This window comes from Hyalella azteca, unplaced genomic scaffold, assembly GCF_000764305.2.
Source record: "Hyalella azteca isolate HAZT.00-mixed unplaced genomic scaffold, Hazt_2.0.2 contig15360, whole genome shotgun sequence".
NCBI lineage: Eukaryota > Metazoa > Arthropoda > Malacostraca > Amphipoda > Hyalellidae > Hyalella > Hyalella azteca.
In genome coordinates, this window is record NW_025945216.1 from 54,466 (window position 1) to 80,443 (window position 25,978).

Here is a 25,978-nt window from a genome sequence, read left to right on the forward strand (position 1 = left end):
GAGCCCAGCTCGTCCCAGTCTTCTTAAAGACATTTAATAACTTATTTTGAAGGTTACTATCACACAAATGATGAGGTGCTATCCTCACAATTTCTGAGGCATAAACAAACGAACCCGCAGATCTCATCTGATTACCTATGCTGATATAAAATATTTTCCATGGTTTTGTATTAATTTGTGCAATAATCTTAATGCTGCAATTAGTTCACTCTACGTTGGTTCGATACATAGTCATCAGTTCAACGTCTCACGCTGAGTAATTCACTGAGAGTCCACAGATACAAGACATTGAAGTTAACGATGCCACTTGCAAGTAATGAATAATCCTCGGAGCTGGAGGCTAAACTATTAAGCCTTGGTGCTGCAGTCTGTACATCGGCAAGCTACAATTTCTTGTTGCCGACCTTGTGCACGGTTGTTGTCGAGCAGCGTAGCGCCATGATGGGTGGGCGCACATGCATGCAACACTTCTCAGCCTCAGTATTCCTTCAGCACCAAGCTTATTCAGGAACGAAATAATCGTATATGTTATGGCATTTTGCAGTTGTTTTTCTATCTTCAGTATGTTTTTCATTTGAATTGTAAAATGATACGATGGGAATTAAAAAAATTCAAATTTGGAAAAGCTGCTTGAACAGAAATAATGATAGAGCCAACTCGTTTGGAACCCGCATCAAATCTATCAAATATCTGTAAAACATCATATTATGTCCAATAGTTTACAATAGTTGGAATTACCAAAATTTTTGCGAGGTTTTAGATAATTTTAAATATTCATCCCTCAACTATGTGCCATGTCGTACTTATTAGCGCAAACATGATCATGTATTATGTACTCCTTCTACAATATATTTACGCTAATTTTTTTGTTTACGTTAATTTTAATGCTAAAAGTCATCTTGCTAGCTAACATATTTATTTTTTCGTTGTTTGGGCGTGGCAACAGAACCGTTATGATCCTGTTATTCTCGTATTGATTAAAAACACAGCTTGATTGATTTATTTTGGGCGGAATAAAATCGGTTAGACCAGATCTTGCGACACCGTTACTTGCAGGTATAGAGTCCTGAATTGTTTTATGAATTTTTTTTTATTTATACCTAGAATATATTATCAGGTGCTGGGTCTATTCGACAACAGCTCTAGCCTACTTCTTCATATAGTATTGAAATCGCTGCTGAGAATTAGATCGTATCCTGGAACAAATATAAGTTATTTAAACCCTCTTTATTATTAGTTTGCTGCGTCCCGAAATCATGCATGTTTGCTGCTAGAAAATAGCTCGATGCTAGAAAAATCATGCAATACATACGAAGTTTGCCTTCGTATGACAAAATTAGTATCGTGTGTCTTACTCACTTATTATCGTTCGAATTGCTTGAATAATTATTTGGCAAGATGAAAATATGCATCGAACGAACGAACAGAAAATGCATCGCTGTTGAACTCTTCTTCTTGGCCTAAAGATTATACGTTTCTTAGTATAATCAAACCCCGGAGATTTCCCTCCCATTATAAGCAAGGAAAAATAGATGAAGGTAGATAACCAACAGCGATTCGTGAAGCTGTCAGATTTTCCTCTCATTATAAGCAAGGAAAAAATAAATAAGTGTAGGTAACCAACAGCTATCGCGAATGGTTGGTATTATTGCTTCGCGTGTCAATGGTCTGAAATAAAACATTTTGTATTTCCAGAGCCGTGCTCTCAAAGCGTATAATGAACTTTGACGATAAGAGTGGAGAACAAGGCTTCAGTTGTTTTTTATATTATTCATTTTTTCCGTATTGGAACAAGCTTGCAATAATTCATTTGTGTTGATTTTGTATTAAATAAACACTATCCCGTATGGTTGAAATTGCAGTCTTTGTCCTGCAGTTTTTATTAAATATTACGTGTTGGGTAAGGTATTTTCATGATGGAAGTTTGGATTTTGAGCAGAAATGCAAATATTGCTCGTAGTGGTCGGAACTTTCATTATGAATTCCTTCTTGTATTATATATGATTTCATTCAGTTGTTGTGCCATCAACAATTGGGACTTCAGTTTAGTTATCTTTTGATGTCTAGAAACCTGCTTGCAGTACAGCGAGTAGTAATTAATGAGGAAGGATTTTATGGTAACAAACAAAATTTCGGGGACCGCCTGGCTTCGGCCGAATAGTCACTACACTCGGCGCGCAAAGTTATTCTCGGTCTGCTTGGCCACCAGATGAAATCAGTTTCTGGTCAGAATGTCCTATCCGACTTTATAGTCGCCTAAGAGTATGACAAGCGTTGACTGAGCCGAGTCATACCGAGCTAGTCAGCTACCCAGATGCTGCTCTTCGAACCCTGAACCGAAGCGGACTTATATGAGAAGCTGATTAATTTACGTGCTCCCCATTGTCCTAGGCTGCCCTAATGCTGGGTCACGCATGCCTCTAAATTTTGTTAGGGATTAAAGTAGGTACTCGAGCAAACTCGAAGGTTATATAGTTAACAGCTCCATCGGTGATTCGTGAAACTGTCAACAGGTTCTGACCGCGCACCTTAGCTGCTGAAGATACCCAATGCTCAGAAAGACGATCTTCCTGGATGTTTAATACTTTCCGAGAAACTCGAGCTGGTCGTATCCAGCTAGGGAGCCTTTTCCGTAGCCATGATTTTCTCATTTCTTCGGTAATATTGGTAGTTTTGATATTTTTATTCGTCGATATTGATAATTCATCAACTCAGAAATGTGTGGCACTACCCATTGCTTGACAAAGAGTAGATAAAGAAGAACGGAATGACAATTAAGTAATCCTCTTTACGGAGAAAAGTTCATCACGGATTCAGACGCATGTTGAAGTCATTCAGAAACATATAACAACAATAAGTCCAGCAGCTATCTCAATCAATCGTCAGCTATGGAAAGATCGGGTTCCAAAGGCCGGATCCCTTGTGAATCAAGTCACGAAAAGTTCAAGAATCGGCAACAGGCCATGGGCCTATTTCTTCAGTGCCGACACTTCTATTCTATTCTAACACCTGCACGGGAGCGATCGCTTGGTATAAGGAGGAGCCTGATCCGCTCGTGCCAAACCAGCTTGAACACTTCAGGGCATGACAGTTTTGCTGACGTCAATGGTGGTATTTAGGTGAACTCTAACAAATTTACTGCCTCGGCATACACTGCAGAGCAATAGATCGTAAAGGCCTTATGTAAATAAAGGGGTATAGTTAGCGCGCGCGATTTGAAATTTAAGAAAAATGCTTTCAGCCATCGCTTGCTTTCCTCCATCATAAAATGCATTCAAACAATGATGTGTGTATTTATAAAAAAAAACAATGTGAAAAACAATGTGTCAATGATGGTGTGTTTTGATCAAACGTGTTTTCCTAAATTTTCAAGGACATGCATTTCGGGAACTTATCGAGCAATCAGATAAAAATATTTTCTAATGTGGGTTACAGACGCTAACAGTTTAGATCGTAAGCGATAAGCCTGAACAGTTGGCGATATCTGCACAGATTTCTTGTTTATTCTTTTGTTTTTCTGTTCTTCCCGTTATATATGTCGATGCCCTCCATGCTTCTTGCAGTAGGAACTAGTTTCGTGGATCTCTGTGAGAGCAATCATCGTTGTCTCATTGATTAGCAATCATCGTTAAATTAAATGTTAACGCAAATTTTCTTTTGGCAGCAAAATTTTGATAAGAAAATAGCCACAGTGTTTATTGAAGAAAAACAAGCGAGACTCTTTGTATTTGCATGTGCTAGATTTTATTGTTGATGTATAACAGGTTACTGTATGCGAGGCTATGTTGAACGCTCATAATTTATTAAAAGTGTCCAACAGCTCGTGAACAAAAGTGTCGTGAACAGAAAAAAAACATGAACGACAGTGTCCAACATCAGTTCAGCTCATGATACCATTTACAAGAACCCCTGCATATCGCGTGCGCAGTGTGCAATATTTAAGTTCATGCACTACGGGGTATGACGTAGGCAGTGCGCAGTAATTCAGCACATGATTAGTAGCATGGTTGCGCGTGATGGGGTGAATGTGCGTTTCCCTGGAAGCGAGAGTGCATACACTGGACAGGTTTACGATGCTCTTCAGCGCCTGACGTCAGAGAGTCAACTTGCATGGTAGATAGAACTGGTTCCTCGTGCGTTTTTAACGCCAACGATCATTGAACTTCCATTGAATTGTCCGCACGCTGAGGCCGCAACCGAATGCATGCGGGCCTTTAATTGTGAACTCACGGTTTCGTTTTGATCCAATAAATGACCATAATTTTCCTATCAACTCTAATGCTGTTGGTTTGCACGAGCCTTAACATGCGAGAGAAATCATTCATGATTCGAACAGTCATTGATAGAACAAAATTATTTGAAGGGTAAACACAACCCTAGACGTGTTTAGGGTAGTGTTTACTCTTTTAAACGTTAAGACGTTTAATCGTTTACTCTTAAACGCAGGTAATGTCTGGGCAGTGTGCCCAAGTACAAGTGCTCAATTTCTCATCTAAGTTCGTTGGGAACTAAAATTTTACCCTGTTCTACTTGACTTCATTCCTAACGTGGGCACATGTGTAAAAATAAATACTTATAGTAAATGGACTGTTGGTAGTTTCTATATAAGCGCATTAGGCCTATATGTTCTATATCCTCCTGTTGCCAGGAACAGATAATTAGGACGAACCTTGATTATATTTAAACTCGTCAAAATGATTAATTATCTTAGTTCCAGCTAAGCGATCAAGTGATATTATGCGTATATTGAACAATGCTTTAGGATTAGATTAAGATGATCGAGCTAATTCAATAAGGAAGAGTTATTTTCCTCGTATTTTCGGTATTTAAACAATTAGGCGTTTTTTACGTGAATCATTTAATGTACTGAAGATCTGTACAAAGTTTCTTTGCATTTAGTATTAGTAGGTAGTAGGTCATTCAAGCTCGGGAGTGCAATAGGGAGGTGAAGGACGAACTCATGTCTAGTAAAATTTTAATATTTCAAACTTAACACTAATGAAGCGCACACGATATTACTTTTTTTTAAATTGCTATCTTAGCTACCCAGCCTGAATAGACTCTTCCGTAGTTTCTTTTGGTCAAGAACTATCTTCTTGTTTATTTTAAGAAGAATTATCGCAGGATTCGAACATAAGAAGAATTTTTTATGGTAGGACTGACCTATAAGTAATAAATTTGGAGGGTTCACTGCGAGAGCTCAAGTCAGTTTAATCAAGAATTTTCTCGAGTCGCATTTATTCTAAAAGGCTGAATTTCCGTTAAATCATGTACACCGATGAATTGAATGGGCTTTGGAGATATTTATAACTCTATGAAACGATCTGTTATATAATAATATTATCTAGGTTATAGGTTCTAGAATCTTTTGAGTAGGAAATGTTCGCTGTAGTACTAGTAGATTTTATTCATTGACTTTACGTTAGAAATCACGTTAAAGTTCAAGCAAAATGAAATAGTAAATATGAGACTGATGTACTCACTGAGTGATGTAGGTATACACATACGGCAGGCGTAAAACTTAACAATTATAGCACAAGGTAAGGACTATCGCAGAATACATGAACTTGAACAGCTGCCCATATTACTAGGGAGCGCTGCTGAGTGGTCCTGATGCGCCGCGTTCGAAGTTGAGTAAGAATACTCTTCGGAGCTGAATACGTTAATGTACACAGCGGAATTATGCCTAAATTTAATTGCAATCCCATTCTAAAATAGTATCATCGCATTAAATCGTAAGTATTTTTGTATAATATTGCGTCGATCGGTCGTTCAAATATTAACTTAAATTTTTCTCGCTGCATTGAATGCATGATGTGTTAGTGCCATATCAACTTCGGCTTGCTCGTTATGTTTGATAGTAAAATACAAACTTATTAATAAGACAAAAACGCGGTTTATTTATTTATCCACATAATGAAATAGTGTTTGGGAACTTCTTCATTCAACTTCAGACGAGTTATCAATATTTATGACTGCAATGGTTTTTGTCGGGATTATAGATTTTCCTGTCTTAAATTTGGATTTATACGGATTCAAGTGAATGTAAACCATTTCAGGTGAATTCGTAATCCGTTCAGATTTACGGGTTCCACCATTGAGTTTCATGTACTTGAAACACATTTATGGTTCATAGAAGACTACATGTTACTTAAAAACCAGAGTCGTGACGCATGTCAAACTCAGCACAATAATATTTCTGCGCTACGAGAATATAATGGTGAACATTTAGAAGACGTGAGGCGCATGCACCACACCCGGTCACCATTAATAATATAGTGCTGGTGTGAACAATTCCTAACTGAGTGCCGTGTTAACAGCTGACAAATATATAATGCACTTCAGGTTCATTATCGCTTGCACATAGCAGTGTATGCGGCTCCTAGCTGACCCTGCATGTAGATTATTAGAGACGCAGCGCCTCAGGCCTGCAAAAATTAGTACGAGCGTCTCACGTGCAGTTTAAATTGATATTTAGTCGTTATCAAGATATTTAGACGTTATCATGACGGCCTCTGCATCGTCATTTGCGGACGACACCAGGATAGTAATGACCATCACGGACAGGACGGACGTACTGCGAGAGATTGCAATAAGATCTCCCTGCAATAGATGACTTGGCCCTAGTGAACAACATGCAGTTCAACGAGACCAAGTTCGAGGTTCTGAGATATAGAGGTAGTGGAAGAGCTGATATGGAGCACCGCTACCTGACACCTGACAAATCGGAAATCAGAGAAAAGCGTCTTGTTTGCGATCTAGGCGTGTTGAATACTCAGGTCAATTTGGTGATCACATGGCGGCAATAACCGCAGCAGGCAGGCGTCAGATGGGTTGGATCGGGTGCCGTTCAGAACAAGAGGAGCGGAACCGATGGTAACACTCTTCAGAGCCGTTGTAATACCTATCCTTGAATACTGCTGCCAGCTCTGGACCCCGTTCACACTCGTCGCAGTGCGGCAACTGGAAGGGGACAAACGAACCTTCTCTTTCAGGATCAGAGTGATGGAAGATTTGAACTACTGGGAGAGGTTGAGGCGCCTGAGACTGTACCCACTGCAGAGGAGACGGGAGAGGAACGAATGATAACCGGAATGGCACCAACTTCGAAAGCGAGACGTTCAGGATTGAAACATACCGTAATGAGAGAAGTGGCAGACTGTGAAGGATCCCCCCACTACGTAACAGATCGACGGTCAGATTTCAATCTCTACGGGAAGGATCTCTTTCCGTGGCCGGGCCGAGGTTTAACGTCCTACCAAAGGATCTAAGAGAGGAGGAGTTCACCCTGGAGACCTTCATGAGACGACTGGACGTGTTCCTGGGCACAATCCCTGATCGACCTCCCCTGCAACACTACCAGCGGCGAGAAGTGCACAACACTTCTCGCCTCCACGCCACCAATACAACATAGTGCACCAGCTGGCTCAAATAGGGCAGATGAACGGTAGTCAGAGGCGGCGATCCATCGTGGCCTGGGACTGCTACGTCTGAAACATATAGGGGCAACATGGGGCAGCGCGCCCCCCCCCTTTTTTGAAATTAATTTTTGATAAAGTTTTAATTGATACGAGGTGGTTCTCGGTTTTGTTCAAAGTTACTACTCATGAGGAATGTATGATGTGAATTAGGCGCCTATAGATAAATTCAATTTATAATGAGAAGCTATTTTGTAAAAAGTGTCAAAATGGGCCCATTGCCCCACGTCTGGGGCAATGGGCCCATGTGCATGGGGCAAGGCGCCCACCCACTGGGCCCTTTACCCCAATCTCTTTTTTTTTGAAGATAAGAAAACAACATTCAAAACAATTTAACAATATGAGAAAGGTAATAAAAAATATTCCTATCATTAATTTATTAACATCTTGAAGAAATATATCCTTAACTTTAGAAAAATATATTCTCCGCTTGAAAAAATCTATCACATACAGGAAAAAATATTTCCTTGACATAAGAATATGCATCCTTGGCTTGAAAAGAATTACTTGACTATAAAAAATATATAAAGTGACCAGAAAAAATTTTGAGTATCGAATACAACTAATCCTGCGAAAAGCATATATATACAGTTCATCCAGTTGCTAGTGAAACAATGTGTATTTTTCATCATTGATCCTATGCGCTATCACAGTTGTGATAAATATACGACCGACTATACTTTCTGTACGCTGTTTATATGAGCCCATTTTGAGCACGCCATATATACATCGAATCTATTTCTCCCGTGAACGGCTATTTGAATACGGCTCCTCGCATAAAATACATGGGCATTCATCATTTTCTGGACTTTGATTATCATCGAAGTTTTTAAGGCTACTGCAGGATGCGGATGCTCTCAACTTCTTATTGCTTTTCTTTACTTTTCACGATTGCGTTTTATTTTCTATGACAGTTTTTGACGGTGTTAAGGTAAGGGGTGTTGCCTTTTCACATTTCCGAGTCCTTGTTCTTTTAATTGATATTTTAGGAGTGGTAACAATCTCTAATGATTTCATCCGAAGTTGAGGGTCCCGCGTTGTCATGAAGCACTGGAGAAGTTGAGGGTCCCACCATGGGCGCTTTGCCCCGTGGACACTCTGGGCTCGTTGCCCCACTAGGTACCATTTCAAGTTACCTCGTGCCAACATTTCATTTTAGAAGCTAATAGTCTAAACTAAAACTCAAAATTATCCTAGTAAACAGTACTTTCAAAACATAATTTACAGTACTTTTAATAGCTTCAAATACAGAGCACAAAAAAACTTTATTAGCAGCAAAAAAAAAAAAAAAACTTTCGTTGGGGCTAAAAGGGATATCCTCATGTAACTTACCAGCATAACTTCACAGTACAACATAAACACGCACACTGCATCCTAGTGAAACTGTCGACCGGCGGTAGAGAACACGGACCAATATCTGCCATACTTAGCGAGAAACCCGCTATGGGCCCATGACCCGCAGTGGGCTCGCTGCCCCATGTTACCCTACTAAAAGGATACTAAGGATGATGGTCTCATGTTCGTCAGTAACTTCTAGTGATACGTTGCTGATTAATTACGTTGGATACGTTGCTAATAGTCAGCTTGAATCACAAGTTCACCAATAATTAAGCAATAACATTTTAAGACTTATTGACCCTGTTACTGTACCTCTTATCCGAAAGCTTGAGAGATTAAACTCAAAAGATGTCCTCAATAAAACTGGCATTATTTTTAACCAAACCAATAATTAAAGGCAAAGGAAATTCGATAATTCAATCCTTTTCATGTATATCTGGATTTTCACTCTAGATTGTGCGTCAATTCTCTGAGATTTTTTGAACTGATGATGGAGCTGGTCTCTGAAATGTTTTCATAATACATGACGTTTTCTTTGATTTTATTGTTGCTGCTAAAGGCATACATGTTCACAGAATAAAGGCGGTTGCATGAAATCCGAGCATTACAGCGACTAATTGTTTTTACAGAAGTAAATTTAATCAAGGAGAGTATAACAAACTTTGTTCATTGTACACTGTACAGCATGCACGCGAAATACTTGAAGTTTAAATTTTATGGATTTTTGAGAGAAATGCTGCATTATGCGTATTGATTATAGGGGCATGTGTGCCACTACCAATAGAAGTAAAATATATTTGTGTGCAATGCATTTTTTCAATCTAAGCAATTGAAGATGTATTTTTCTGCTGTATTCGGCTTTCCGTCTGGCTCATCAACAACAATGCGTTTTGGTATTGGACCTTGGTTCACAGTAACGATATGGTGGAAACGTTTTAATATTTCCCCACTTCAGCTTACCACATAACTATTTTACCTGCAAACCATGATCCATGCAAGACGCACATCAGCTGACGGAATGCTGGAATTATTCCCAGAACTGCGTGTGCGTGACGTCAGCTGGGGAATATCCAATTATGTGCTACGTTGCAGGATTTGTCACACACGTGTCGAATTAGAGCTACGAGGAGCTAGGGTTTGATGGTGTGCATGGGTAGGCACAGTGATTGCGGCTTTAAGTCATGTCTTTGACAGGCCCAGCGTGACGCTCCAGCACCAAGCTCACTCTAAATTAAGGATACCCGAAGATGTCTTTGTGGTCCTCTGAACAACGAAGGACTCGTGATGCGCATATGACAACTGCATAACTTGTTAGATTTTATTCGAAGCAATACGGAGGATTTGCATATGGTCACTAATTGAGAATAATTTGTGACTTACATATCAAGCATATTCAGATATAGAACCATACCATATTTTACTTTAATTATATAGGGTGATTCACGAAACTTCCTGATTTGAAAGCCCCCACTCAAAAAATATTGTATAGGTATCATTACAATATGAATTTATTAACAAAGACATGACCTGAATTCTACTTAGTTTGAGTAAGAATTATGATTATTATAATTATAACCTGACCTAACCTAACATTAGAGATGATATCGGACAAATGACGGCCATCATTGTCAATGCAATCAGTTAGTAGATTTTTGAAGTTCCGTTCAACTCGCTGGAGCATAATACGAGTATATTGGCGATGGCTTGGCGTATATGTTGTTCTTCGAATGAGGTAGGGTCCTTGGGCAGTCATTGTAAGCAAATGATTTAAGATAATCACGTAAAAAAACACTTCTACTTGCCCTAAATGTGTTCACCCACCTAATAAATATAATCGATTTCTGATTAGGAACCCGACCTGAAGATGAATACGGAACCGAGTACGGAATGCTCGTTGAGTAGCGATAATGGAACGGCCATTAGAAAAGTACGCCTCGACAGCTAACGCACGCTGCTCACTTGTCCCTTGACCTTGCCTTTCATATGAATTTCTCCCCGCCCTTTTCTTAAAACATATGGCTGCTTGGCGCAAAATAAAAAACAGGAAGTTTCCGTGAATAGCCCTGTACAAACATAAATTATATTCATGCATTCCTAGATCGATTCTTTTATAATTATTTTTAACTAAATTGAATTTATGCAAGTATAAAACCGTGCATTAATGTGCTTATAATTGTGTTAACATTCGCGCAATTTATGCTGTCATGGAACCATCCCTATGTGGGCTTAGGCTCATTATTATATAAACATAAATTCAACTTGTTTACCTATGAAACCATAATATATTGTGCTTACAATTGAACGAGTATAAACTTGAATTACATTTCATGGAGTTTCGAAACCATGCTTATACATTTTTTTTACTATTATAGTAGCATACATCAAATTTATACAGTTAAGGAACCTTAGTTTATTGTACACATAATCATTTTATTACAAATAAATTTTGCAGCAATGGAACAAAACTATGTCGTGTTTATAATTAAACTAACATAAGTTTAATTCATGCAGCAATAGAACGTTACTATATTGTACCTATAATTATAAGAATATAGACAAAAATTAATTAGTCCAGCATTACAACCATACCGTCTCTAGTGCTTATAATTATAAATTAAATTATTAAAAGTTGAATTTGTGCATTCATTGAACAATTATATACTGCATGTATGAAGATATAAGTACGAATTTAATTTATGGAGCTATGAAACCATACTATTGTGTGACTGTAATTGTACGAATTACATAGACTACCATGCGAAATCGAAATAAACATCGAGATCAGACAGGAGTTCTCGAGTGAAGTATTATAGACATTGCTCTACTGGAACGTTTTGTAAAAGTTTGTAACAAATCATGATATTATTTATCATAAAATTTTAATGCAATTTATTATATATATATTCATTGTGTGAACTTGAGCGAATACGACTATTTATTTAATTTTTATTTTATACTAGTATTTAGCCCTGCTGTAAGTAGGCGTTTGAAATCATCGATGTAGGGACGAGAAAAATCTCAAACGGCTGGTGCAGGGAAATCTGTATCTTAAGAATAGTAAAATATTCAAGTTCTAAAGTCATAAAATGAATCTTATTTTACAACTTGAAGAACTGGACAACGATCTTTTGCCTCGCGGTTGACTCAAACACACGTGCCGGTCGCTGGAGATACGCAGTTGCTATGAAGCCCGTGGTTCTAAAAATAAATATTTGGCAGCTCCAAATGCGGGCTTGCTTGGGCATACATTGCAAGCAAAGATCATCAACTTCATTAAAGAGTTGCTTCATGCCCATGGTTCGCATTCCCAACCCTCATATATTTAAACGGTTCATGCCCTTGGTTTGTCTGTGATTTTTTTAACACATTTTTACAAATAAATTATTGAAAATCGACTTCATTTAATTAGGCATGTTATTTTTAAAGTTGCATGTGAACGATGATAGATAATTAGTAGAGGTCATAGATACTTATAGTTTGTTCAGTGAAATTTACTTTCAACGCGCCATATTTTAATATAATACGTACGTATTATATTATATAATATATTATATAATATATATTATATAATACCCACGGGTCAATAATAGCCACGTATCGTCGGCGTTTAATATAATAGGCTAGAATAGTTTTTAATTTTATGAAAAGCAAACCACGAGAAGAAATTTATGAAATGTTAAATTCGTTGATAAGCAAGCTAATATATTACTAATATTAAACGAAGAAATTTATTAGTATCGTGGTTACTTTCTTGACAAATAAACATTATATTACGGGCGCATATTTACTGTTATCTAGTCCGAGCACTGAGCGTCGGAGCAAAAAGTGAATATCAAGTGTCATATATATAATTTTTTTCAAGAAATAGCATATAGACTCTATATAGAACCTTACAATTAAAAAATAATAATAAAAATCCGGTCTTCTGTAATCTTGAACCTAGAGGTCAAGGATATGGTGACGGTAACGTGCAATGACCAGTCGTACACGTTTCAAGTTTGTGACGTCACAAACCACAGTTTGTTATAATGTCTGGGATTCTAGTACCTTATCAGTTCATGATAAGCAGCCACTTCAGCAGCACTGCTGGCTCCGTGCCTGGTCTTCCAATCTTTTGCCTCAGACTGTCCGATGGCCGAAGTGTACCTGCTGAAAAAACCTGGTGACTTGATGTTCTTTTCTGGAGCGAAGTCCTCTACTTCTTCTATCAGCGAATTATCAGTAGGTAACTCAGGAACATTAGGTCCTGGGGCCATACTTTCAAAACTCGCTAATTGAACGTAGGTACTTACGCTCTATTTTATTGTCTATGATTGGTGGATTTTGCTTGAAATGCCGTCAATGATTGGCTGATGAACTTACGATCTCTTAACTTTTTTTTTAAAGTATGGGCCCATGCAGATGTTTAACAGGGTTGCAAAAAAAAAACGGGTTTTTAAATTGCCCAAACCACCTGGATTTTATTAAAAAATTCCGAGCTTTATTTAAAAGAAAAACAGGCAAAATGGGTATAGTATGCGTTTTATTACTCTTTTCGCTTCTATCGCTCATACTTATCTTCTGAGTTTCTATAATTTATGTTGATTATTAAAAATTAGATAGTATACTGTATAGAGTATCAACTTCTATTATTAAATTTGCCATAACTTTTAACCCAATAATTGCCAATTTTTAGTGAATTAATTGATGATGCATCATTAACTTGATTTATCACTTGTTATAAAACATTGACAAATCTATTTCAGAGACTACGAATTAGTGGGAAAAATATATAATTCCTTTTTCATTTTCTTTCTCATAATTATTAAATAATTAGACTATGCACTTTGGAATTGGTACAAATGCTTTAGGCTTCTACTGTTGTAAGTGCTCAAAAATTAACGGGAATAGTTGCTTTTTAGCTAAGAAGCTAAATTATAAAAAAAACTCACATGTTCCTAAAAATTCAGCATCCTAAAAAATAGTAAAATAACCTCTTGCAAAAATCTCTCTCATTATGTCTTCAAAAAATACATACCTACAGGGTTTGATCTTCTTTTTTCATTACCAGCCTCTCTTTTGCCTAGTCTTTTATGACTTGAGTCCTGTTAAGGAGCTAAAATATCAAATGGCTAAATGACAAAACATAAAAGTCTAAATACTTTGCTCCCCTTATTCCACAGTCACAACTGTAGGCTTTTATTGATGATTAATTTTTGTAACAATTTGTTTAATGGACTTTTGAGTTGGTTAACACAAAATAATATAAATCATGAAGTAATAGTCTCAAAAAGCATAGTGTATAACTATGTAAATATCATTGTAAAAAGAATTTTTTAAGACTTATAGTATATGTTTTTTATATATTTCACATTGAGAAACTATAGTACGGTATGTCAATTAAATTAAAATCTATGTATAGAAAAAGTTAACATAAATTCTTAAAAAACTCTGTGAAGTTTATTTCTCTATCAATGGTGTGACATAAATTGCAAAATAAAAGCCAGAAATTAGACGAAATTGTAAAAATCACGAAATGGACTGCGATATTGAGGAGATATCTGGTGGTCACTTATTTAATTTCATGTCATTGTGATAGGTCTTGAGTGACTGTAGAGCAAGTTGCGGAACCAGGGAATATTTCGGTAACTTTAAAATGGGAGGGTATATGGTGGCGAATATTGTAACATTTCCTTTCAAGCTTTAAGGGCCATACTGCAGCTAACGTGTATGTCCAGATATGTGAATGGAACTACCAAAAAAGTCCTAACGTTCCCTCGACTGTATCTTTCATTACCGATTACTATGAAAAGCTGCCGTATAAACAAAACTCCAATCGTAAGTAAATTCTCGCGCATCGAATGCTTCTGTCATGCGTAATGTTCCTCTATGATGCCCGGTCATGCGAGCCATGTAACCAATTTTTCATATTTGCTACAAAATAAACTCGAATGCAGTAAAGACATGTTGGCTCGTGTGACGATCTGGGCTAAAGGAAGTAAAGTTGGGTTCGAAATTCTTGTTTTGCATAACGACCTGCGATTATGTTTTGCCGACAATTTGCCTCAAAGCGGCTCTTCCGGGAGAAATGAGACTGAACCATTCTTATTCACGCAGAGCACCGTCTTCTCACCCACGCGTCATAACGCAAGCTATCCACGATTATTCCATCGATAAGAGTTGTTCCAGAACTCTTTCAGCCATGTTGCCTGTTCGCGTTGCAGAGCTAGAGCGGTTGCCCGTTTACGAAACGCCTTAACCTTCTACCGTCTGACATGAGTAGCCGGAGCAATATTGTCACAAGCTTACTTCCCAAAAAGGATTCGTTCTAGTAAGCGCAAAATGACTTGCACTGATGGATGTCGCCAGATGCGACAACTTTAAAATGTTCTCTGTTGCATACAAACGTTTTCATGTTGCTACACTCAATAGTTTACGTATTATTAAATTTGAAAGTTATGTTCCCGGAGAGCTATTTGCGGCGGTAGAGGATTAAGGACAAAGACTCCTTCAGGTACGAATCCAACTATGGCAATGGAGGGAGTACGATCAACGAACCTGCTGCTCGGCCTGCCCGAGACTAAATCATGAACATGATATGCCCCACCAGCAAGAAGTTTGACGTTACGTCAGCAAGCCATAATGACATGGAGTGCCATACATATGGCAGTCTACTCGTACATGGATGGGCTGGTTATGGCGCCAGTGGAGCAGACACGCGTCTTCCCACGCAAGGCTCATGGAACTTTGCAGCACCGCACCGTACGCGCCTTGAAATGCACGGCCTGTGCACCCGCCAGATTTCCTGGCGGTTGCTTGGCTTCATCCACGCTTACTACTTGCTGATGAGTCACGCTTACTACTTGCTGAGTCATGTTTACCACTTGCTGATGAGTCACGCTTACTACTTGCTGAGTCATGTTTACCACTTGCTGATGAGTCACGCTTACTACTTGCTGATGAGTCACGCTTACTACTTGCTGATGAGTCACGCTTACTACTTGGGCTGAGTCAACTAAATATTTGATGAATTTTATCAGTAATAAAGTTGCTCTTTGAAGCAATATTTTGTGTAGATTTTGCATGAAGAATGAGTGAAAAAAAACCTTGACGTTTCAAGTACCCAAAATCATAATTTTTATATATTAACACTTTATAACACCGCGACAATTAACTTGATTAATTGATGCTCATACGTGGTATAAAATGTTCCTTAATTCCAATTGAAGGCACATCAAAAACTAACAATGAAATACAATTGTTTTAAAGCGGATTTCGTTGAACTGAATATGCGGCTGAGAATGCGATCGTCAGCGTTCCTACTGTCACGAATATCACTCTGAGGGCCACGAATATCACTCTGAGGGCCACGAATATCACTCTGATATTCGTAGGTCACAGGCACGTCACAGTTTCGTGCGCTGTGTATATACCTGCAGGTCTCCATTTCCTTTTATTGCGTTTGGATCGATATGAGCCTCGCTCATGTGTAGTTATTTTCGAACCTTTTTGACTCTGATGATTTTACGTATTTCGTATCACTAAGAATTAAGTTTAATTTGTGCGGCTTTATACAAAGCTTTCTGGGAAGTATACATCACCTCATGACAAATACACATATTGGCGGCTTTATTTGCTTCTATCTTTGAATTTTTAGGAATAAATTGAATAAACTACAACTTTTATTATTTTCTGACATCTGCAAGCTTCTCGACTGGCCGGAACTCAAAAGTTCGCATTTAGGAAACAGAGAACAATTTTATAATCGTATTTATTTATGATTAGCTGATCCGTTCAAAGCGTGCTTGCGATTCTGTTTGCTGAATAGTTAATATTTTTTTATTTGGTTTTCTCTGGCTACAGTTGGCAGAATGTTACTGAAATACACTAATAGATCTGCTCACTTGTCGTGAAATGATATTCAGTTCAAAGTTAAGTTAACTGATGATTCTTCACCGTGTCTATCGTGAAAGAGGGAGCGCCCATCTCTGGCCAGACGGGGAAGAGGGAGTGCCCATCTCTGTCAAGACTTCTTCCCGGGAAATCAAGACTTGTGAGGAAGTCGAGGAATTTACGACCTTAAGTGAGGTAGTGGCGTTATGCTGTGATATCTTCTTGGTGTTCCACATGACGATGGTCGCCGTATTCCTGTATAAAAGGAATCGACTAATACGAAGAAAATGAGAAGGGACCGCCCAATTGTGTTTGCTTGTCTGATTAAACTGGATTTTGCATTTAGTATTAATATTCTCGGTTTCATGATGAATTATTTATTTAATTGCAAATACATGCTATTTAATGTCTGAAATACATTTTTTTCAGAAGCTGTAAAGATAAATATCTATCAGAGCAGCTTATTTTGCGTAACAATCAGACCGGTTTTCTGCCTTAGGTTTAGTCACTAGTGCGCCATCTTTCAAATCTTTGCAAGTGAAGAAAATGACGGAGGACAGTAAATCCGCTTTCTGTGCGCGGGCTGAACAAACTTGCGATTATCTATGCGCTGCGCAGTCACGCATGTTAGGTATTCTGAGAATATGGAGCTGGAAATACAAGCGGTTCTGGGAATTCTCCATATTTGTTTAAAATTTCTTTACGGGAACAACATAAAGAAAAGTTGCGATGAATAATTCTTCCTTCAGGAAACTGTTTCCCATAGACACTTAGATTATAAAAATTTGATTGAGTGAACGAAGAATGCAAAGTTTTGAACAATTTAGTAAATACATAGAGAATAAGACTGAGATAAATACAAAATGAATAATATCGCCCAGCATGAGTTGAAAGCCAATGTTAGTAACAAATTCAGTCGTATATTCATATTAGTCATTGCAATCATTATATACTTATTATTAGAAAAATTAATGAATTCCTTTCTTTTCACCGATTGCATCCGTTATAATTGGCGTGAATGCTGAAGTTGAAGCTACAGCTGCTGAAATTCGTTAAGTAATAAACGGTGAATGTTGTATGGAATAAACGTATGTATGGAATATGGAACGTGTTAGGTTTCATAGGCCGTGTTAGGTTTCATACGGCCACCTGATGTATGGAATAAACAGTGAATGTTGTATGAGCCTAGAATGTGGCAATATTCGAAGCGGGGTGACCCCGTAGGACGGGGCGCTGTATGACGGGACAGGGCGAGCTAAGGCAGAAGATTCTCATGACATTTACTACGTATGTATAACGCCGCGTTTCCTGCTTGCATCTCACCGAGTATTCGACACGAAGGTTCATCTGACATTTAGCCTTACCAACCCCGTCTCAATCTGGGGGCTAACGTAGAGGCGAGTGTATTACAGCCTCACCTGCTCGCCTCAACGGTGACAATAGCTTTGGTTCAGTAGAGGGGGTGTAAACTACTGCCTCACCCGCCCTGCCTCAGTGGTGACTAACCCTGGTTCAGTAGAGGGGGTGTAAACTACTGCCTCACCCGCCCTGCCTCAGTGGTGACTAGCTTTGGTTCAGTAGAGGGGGAGTAAACTCCAGCCTCACCTGCCCGCCTCAGTGGTGACTAGCTTTGGTTCAGTAGAGGGGGAGTAAACTCCAGCCTCACCCGCCCTGCCTCAGTGGTGACTAGCTTTGGTTCAGTAGAGGGGGAGTAAACTACTGCCTCATCCGCCCTGCCTCAGTGGTGACTAACCTATAGGTGCAGTAGAGGGGGGTGAAGGCGTTACGTCGTAATATTTTAATTCAGTCATGTTAAACAATCCAAGAACATTATTCGAAATTGTGTATTTACATAATTCAAAATTGTGTATTATAGTCGTATTTTGCATTCACCTTTTATATCAATTCAGTCCCGTCGTCTTAATAAACGTCAATGAAGTTAGAAAGAAAATTTTGTTGAATTACGAACAGAAAAATATTATAGATTTATCATATACTGATTTACTTATTTTTTAAGGTTTGAGATGAAAGAAGAGTTGCTCATAATTGGATTTGAAGTGTATTACATGTTGCCCTCAGATAATAATCAAGTTATAAATGTGGCCCCACACCCGTAGAAAAAGTTGTCCCAGCCATACATGTACCTAGTTTACGCGTAGCACACTGTGATATAGTGGGTATCTTCTTTCGGCAAAGAGACTGTATATGATGACAATATAACTTTGTATCATAAATACAACAAATACAATTTTGTTTAGGCGAATTCCACGTAGATGGTTGGTTATGCTCGCAGTTGGGTTATTATCACTTATTAATTCATAACCCACAAGACAATTAGCGTGAAGAACGATGTTGAAATTAAATCCTGATATTGATGCTTCATTTATACTAGAACAATGCAGATAAATGACAAATGAATGTGGGAGATGAGAACAAGCCTTCAGAAAGCTGTTCACTCGTGACACTTCAGGCAAACGATGAGACGATATTACTGTGCTAATTTGTGTACTACCATCTCGTGTATGACGGTCAAACTTGTCCTCACATCTTCACGTTGTTGCGTTACCTGCTGCAACTGCCGTTAGCGTAAAAACTCACTCTGCTTCTAACACTTTTGTCCGGCCTATATTTCACTCTACAGTTTAACCTCGTCACGTAAATGTGCAGTCAGTACATCATGCACAGCAACTCTAAATTTCTTCTTGTACCCATATTTTTGCCGTTTTCGCTATCTCATGTCAAGAGGTTTTGTCAATGTCGTCTTCGGTGTCGCATATGTCCCAGAGTAGTTTGTGGATACAAATCCTCATGTGTTTACCAGCAGACCTAGCTAGATATGAGTCCACTGTGTCACTGCGAGCTCGCCTCAGACGCTGAGTCGACAGCTTTATATGTGACACGAGGGCAAGAACCCGGTGAACGGAGGTATGTAGTCTAAGGGAAGGGAAAAAGGGCTGAACACCTTACTAATGTCCCCCAGAAGCGGACAAGTACGCATGCCGCGATGCAACTACGGTACCGTTGAGCTACTCCGACCTAACGGCCGTAGTCTTAGCTTTACCGGTATCGTATTCCTCTCATATAACCACTCCGTATCAAGATAAGTTCGCTAGACAGATGGTGTCTTATACTTATCCCTCGCGAATTTAGTCACGAATCTTTCCCCAGTCCGGTCGCTTTATCCAGCGCTTGACACATCGGCTGCTACTCCTCGACGGGGACTCCCCAAAAGCTGCCACACTTCCACTTTTTCGCCTGCATGACGATAGAGATCAAGCAGGGCTTGCCTAAGTAAAATAGAAATTGAGCCATGCTTGCCACAGTAAAATAGAAATTGAGCCATGCTTGCCACAGTAAAATATAAATTGAGCCATGCCTGCCACAGTAAAATATAAATTGAGCCATGCTTGCCACAGTAAAATAGAAATTGAGCCATGCTTGCCACAGCCGAATAGAGATCGAGCCATGTTTCCCCCAGTCGAGCCGCGCTTGTCACAGTAAATTAGCGACCAATCAATGCTTGCTATTTTAAATTAGAAATTGAGCCATGCTCACTGCAGTTAAATGGAGATCGAGCCGTGTTTGTCACAGTAAAATAGAGATCGAGTTATGCTTGCCATTGTAAATTGGAAGTCAAGCCACGAATGCCACAGTTAAATAGTGATCAAGCCATGATTGCCATAATTAAATAGTGATCGAGCCATGCTTGCCACAGTTAATTAGAAGTCGAGCCGATCATGCCACAGCTTAGATTGAGCAGGGCTTGCTAAGTTTCAATCGAACACTCAATTGGCAGAGTATGGTTGCGATCAAACTGTGCTTGCTACAATTTAAAATGAGGCGGCCTAGCTAATTGTTTCATTATGGTAGAGATTTCACCATGCTTGACACAATCGTATGTTACAGGTTAAACCTGCTTGCTAGTGCGTGGTGGAAATTGAGCCATGTTGTCGTAGCCTGTTTGCAATGCAGCCACGCAGACAGCTCCTTATTATCAGTGTTGCCGGAATTACGGCGCCTTGCATGCAGCAACGCGCAGATTAAAACAGTATCGTCAAGCCATTTGTATAGTATGGTAGTAGCGGCGTTGAAGAATTGGCCAAATTTGGCCTCTCGCTGATTCTTGTAATGCTTTTCACTCGTCTTGACCAGATTTGAGAACTTGTCTTTTGACCAGGTCTATTCGAAACTGGCGTGGAAGCTTAATTTCTGCTTATCATCTACGGATTTGTTAGGTTTGAAGCGCTTCTAGTCGAAACATATTCCTCAGCTTAGTTTTATCCAATAAGTACTTGAATGCGTTCGTACTTGAGTCAAGGATGAGAGCAGGGAGGATGCTTCATGTGTGAGAAGTGTTGTCGCATGGATGAGTTGAGATGCAGCGCAGTTTGTTTCAGAATACTTGTATATATATATATACTATATATACTTATAACGCAGTTTATTTCTGAATACTTCGCCACGCAGACCACCAGACCACGCAGACTGAATAATTCACCACACAGACTTCGATTGCAATTCATTGCGTCACTCGTTGCGATTTTTCTCGTGTGGGAGCGTCTTCTTTTCCTCAACCGACCTCCCAGTCAGAAATCGCCGCAGTCTGGAAGCCAGCCGCGGGTGAACTTGCCTGCGTCAACGCTCGCCCCAGCGCAACGCCAGGGTGGTCAACAGCGACGAGGCCTCGCGCTATTCGTTGCAGATGAGGCCATATCGTCGCTAGACTGCTTGGACGCGAGGTAAAGTCGGCAACAACGGCCTAGATTTGCGCGTTTGCGAACGTCTCTGCGGCGAACGGCCGCAATGACTGCGAGAATTTCGAACTGGGCTGGGATCTGGCGCATCTCGGGGACGAATTAAGATCGGAATGCAATGGTAGCATAGATGTGATGATATAAATTGTTACGACACTTGCTTCTCAATAGAACATTCAAACTGAAACTACTGTGTAATTGATCGCAAGAGAAGCATCAAAAGGACGACTATAAAAAGATGAATGTATAGTAGCTAACCTCACATATTTCGAGTACCAAGTCATGAGAACAACATTCCATACAAAATTTTATCATTAAATATTCAAGTCTAATGGCAATCTGGTTTCACATGTTACAGTACTCAAATTACTCTGCAGTACAGTGATATTATTGGGAATATACAAACAGCATAACCTACGCTCACGAGGATCTACCATCACATGACTAAACCAACTGTGGGAATAAACGCGCCTACAGTTAACAGTTCAGCAGTGATCACACAACGAGTAGAACATAACTCTCTCAGTGTATAGCAATTAGGAAACAATTGCAACTGAAAAAACCTGCAAGTGTTCGATGTGACCACACGTGATCTTTTTGTGAGATAGTCGTGAGCTGAAACAATCCGTCACGAGGGCATTGTTTGCGGCGAGACAAAGACAAGCTCGGCAAACATTTGCCTCAGGCAGCCTCGGGCAAACGCTACAAGGGGAAGTCCCTCGGCCTGCGGGAGAAACTCCTTCTAAGTCCGTGCGAACTGAGTCAGTTTTTTCTGCGGTATCACAGCCATGCTTAATAGCTCCTATACTTGATTCATGCTGACCTATGATGCACACTGTGCGCCGCGGCACTTACTGCGGCTGTTGAGTGGACACTTGCTGCTGCCGCTTCTGCTCCTCTTACCTTTAATTGCTCTTCTTTATGCTAAAGTTCCTTACTGTAGTAGGTATTTCTACTCGTATTAGTTAATGTCATATTGTGTGTGTTAGTTGATGTCATATTATAAATTGTGTGCATATTCTTACAGATGGTGCAGTTGTCAATGACGCAAGTATTGATGGCATTCTTGGAAGGCATTGATTGTGTTGACAGATGCGCTTTGGTTACTCAGGGGTTGATAGTGATGGAGTTACTTGAGGCCAGCTATAAGGTACCAACCATTTATATGGTCTGGGTTGTGTTGGTGATGCTCTGTCCAGCACAGCCTTCATGCTGATGCCGTCACAACCTTCGCCAGCACAGCCTTCGTGCAATAAAATAATGCTGTCTTTACCATAAACGTTAAATTTCTGAACATTCTTTTTTATATTCTCTCTCGGTTTTTAAATGTGACTTACATTATGTCGGCAAATTAATATTTATTCCTAATAACCGTTCGATTTGAGTGCATTATTAAATAAAATGAAATGGTTTGATGCCTATTCCTCTAATAAAGGATTTTTTACGGTGTCAATTACTTCTTATTGCAAGTAGCCTGAAGGCGATTTAAAATTCAAGTTATCACCAAGCTAATCAAAGGGTTTTGCCAGCATTATAATTCATATAAGAGTATAACGATGATCAACCGTTATTATTGTAGCTTGGCGTTAATAATTATTGGCCGGTATGCCAATACTAATTAAATGAAAAATAAATTATAAATTCCGTACATATAAATTGTCAAAGGGACTACGGATTAAAAACGGCCGATTTGTATTTGAGGAATGTATCTACGCAATCAGAAATGCAAAACCCGTAGATTATTACAATTCCTTTTGAGTGGCTTTTGCCTGCTTATATTTTAGCTTTGAGGGAAATTCAGTTCCAAATAATTTTGAATTTCAGTTGCTGGTTTGGAAAGATTACCTACGAAAGTGAAATTCCACTAATGAAATAATAGAATTAACAATGGCTCAATATACACTTACCAGTTTATAATCAACGTGAGCTTCAGCGGTTGCTGCGGAAAGGAACTGTCTTATATGCTATTGTACATTATTTGGGGTTAATCACTGTTCTAGTGCTGGCATCCTTGGCTAAATTCATATTCAAATTTGTGACTTCTCTGGGTATATATTTTAATGCCTTTTAATGCCATGGACAAAGTCATTATTGTGCTTGACAAGAGGAGCATCCTATAATCGCGGAGAAACAGTTGCCCAATAGCCAGATTGCTCGAACTTATAAGGGTCGTAGCATCTATAAATCTATAAACTGTATAATTTATAACTAATGTGGCATATTTTTAGTTAGGCAGACAAATTTAGTCACATCATCAAATTATGAACTCGATTATGAACACTGCTATTTCCCCACTCTGTATCAGTGAGGTAAATATGTACATACATCCTCCTGTTGCTTGAAAGATCGCGCCTGACCAGGGCATTTAGGTGTCATGCCGGCGGTATTTTCAATATCCTCGCCTTGACCTGCTCACTGCCGCCCGTTTCCGCTATCCGGAAGTTCTTGCTCAGGGATAACCAATCGCTAGCCAATAAACATCGTCAGGACGCAGGGCGCTTCTTTAGATCACGCCCCTCAGCCTGACTGGGATGTTTATGTACCTTTTGTTGACTTTCACAAACTTCTTGTTCGTTCCTAAAAGTCAAACATGATCTGAATTGTTAATGACATTCGCTTTAATTATTTGCTTTGAATTTATGGTGCATATTTTCAAGATGATTACAGTTTCTTCGTGTGTGATTTAATCTTCTTGTTACTATTGTTTTATCTGTTAAGTTTCTCAATAGTGAATGCAGGATCCAAAAATATAATAATAATCGTACTTTCCCAGTCTAGTCATTATACTTATCCTGGGTTTGATTTCATGAATCTCACACAAGCAGTGTAATGGATTGGGTTGCCACTAATTATTATTCCTTCCCCACTTAACAAATGGCTTCAACTGATATTTTCTCAGTGGTATCGTGTAAAGGTTCCACTGGACGGTCATTGAGGGCCGTGGCGTGAGGCCAGGCGTCAGTTGAGTGCGAGTGCTGAAACGATTAAGTTGTGTGCCTCTCTAAGCGCAGGCTTTATTCAAGTGAGCAGCGTGCGGCTGATATAACTGAGTTTAGTGCGTGCAATACACAGATTGATGAAGTTAATTATTTTATAATTGATTATCGGAGTTTAAGCTATTCTGAACTTGTGCGTTGAAAGGAAATAAGTTGCTGAGATTTGTTCATTTCTACTTATCAACCGAGTGATCTGCCAACTATGTTAGATTATGTGAGTATGAAATAATTTTATTAATGAAAAATATTTGTAAAAATTAAAAAAAAATAATGTTCACGAAAATTTAATAGTGGTATCCACTTGACTTTGAATGTTATTTCACTTTGATAAATTAAATAAACGAACGTTTTCTTTTGTCGATAGCGTCAAAATTAACTCCAGTTGTCATCGCATGCGTTTTCGTTCCATCAAATGAGTTTTTTTCTGGTAACGTGTTTTAACAGATCAATAATTCCTAAATTAATCATCAACGCTCTAGACTAGCTCAGCTTAATTGCCTGCAATTTCGTGTTTTCCTCAGCGGTGGACGCAATTATTTAAGGTTTTCTGGTGTTGTTAACTCATCGTCGACTCGATTTACTAAAGTTTAAAGTTACTATATCTATAAGTACACTAGAATATTACTAAGTGCATATGTTAAACTCATCGTCGACTAGATTTACTAAAGTTTTGAATAACTTCTTAATCGCCATACATCTTATCAAACCTGCTCCAAAGAGCGTAAAAATCCTGTAAGCACTTGATATGCGTCCGTATATTTTACACCCCAAATAAAACTACCATGTTGCACGGTGAGCGTCGGCGGTGAATCCCCGCTGTGTTCATTTAACGTCGAATCTTGCGTCAATCGCCCCGCTTATTTGCTCAGATTCTTAATTTATATTGACTAATTTGGTTTGATAGGAATACTTGTCGACAGTCAAGCTTTTCTTTTGTCCTTCAATGGAATTTTTGACCCTTAATTAACCCCCGCTCGAATATTGATAGACGGCCGCTGACCATGCCTGCTTCTGAATTTTTTGTAAAGAATTGTTCAAGTCATTCTAGCTGGCGCCAGGCACTCAGGTGCGTGTACCCATTTCAATATGAACGACTAAGATCGCAAATTGTATGATATTTAATTAAGTTTCTCAATGACCTGCTCAACTTTAACCGCTTCATTTATTTCCGTGTTAGTTTTTTTAGCTGCTAAGAGTCTGATTTAAAGGAAAAAACATGATATAGCCAAGTAATTTATTACCGTTTATTTGATTGGTCTTATCCTAATAATGTAGCCCACGCTAAAAAAAATTGCCGTGAGGTTTGAGGCAGGTTTTTCATCCGAAAGATTAATAAGTTACAGGCATTGTATAGTCATTTACCCACAAGACATGCTAATTTATTTGCCCAACTCTCACACTCGACAAACTTTCTGGCAAGTCATAACACTAACGTCAGGTGCAGCCGAGGAGTATGAACTCGTCATGAGGCGTGCCCTATGACATGATTCATGTCCACCATCCATGCGCACGTGAGGCGTACGTCATGACATGATTCATG

The 25,978-nt window shown here is 39.0% G+C and overlaps 1 protein-coding gene across 2 annotated transcripts in view; it reads left to right on the top strand.

Moving 5' to 3' along the window:
- The window catches only part of LOC108677823, a 55,681-nt gene that overhangs the window by 17,025 nt on the left and 12,678 nt on the right, over positions 1–25,978 (top strand). The window contains exon 1 of one of the 2 annotated variants that reach the window (XM_018166111.2): positions 24,418–24,652. The exons of the other annotated variant lie outside the window; for it this stretch is intronic. Within the exon in view, the coding sequence (XP_018021600.1) occupies positions 24,641–24,652 (12 nt within the window). The 5' untranslated portion in view covers positions 24,418–24,640. Of the gene's footprint in view, positions 1–24,417; positions 24,653–25,978 lie in introns of those variants that run through there. 2 annotated transcript variants of the gene reach the window in all.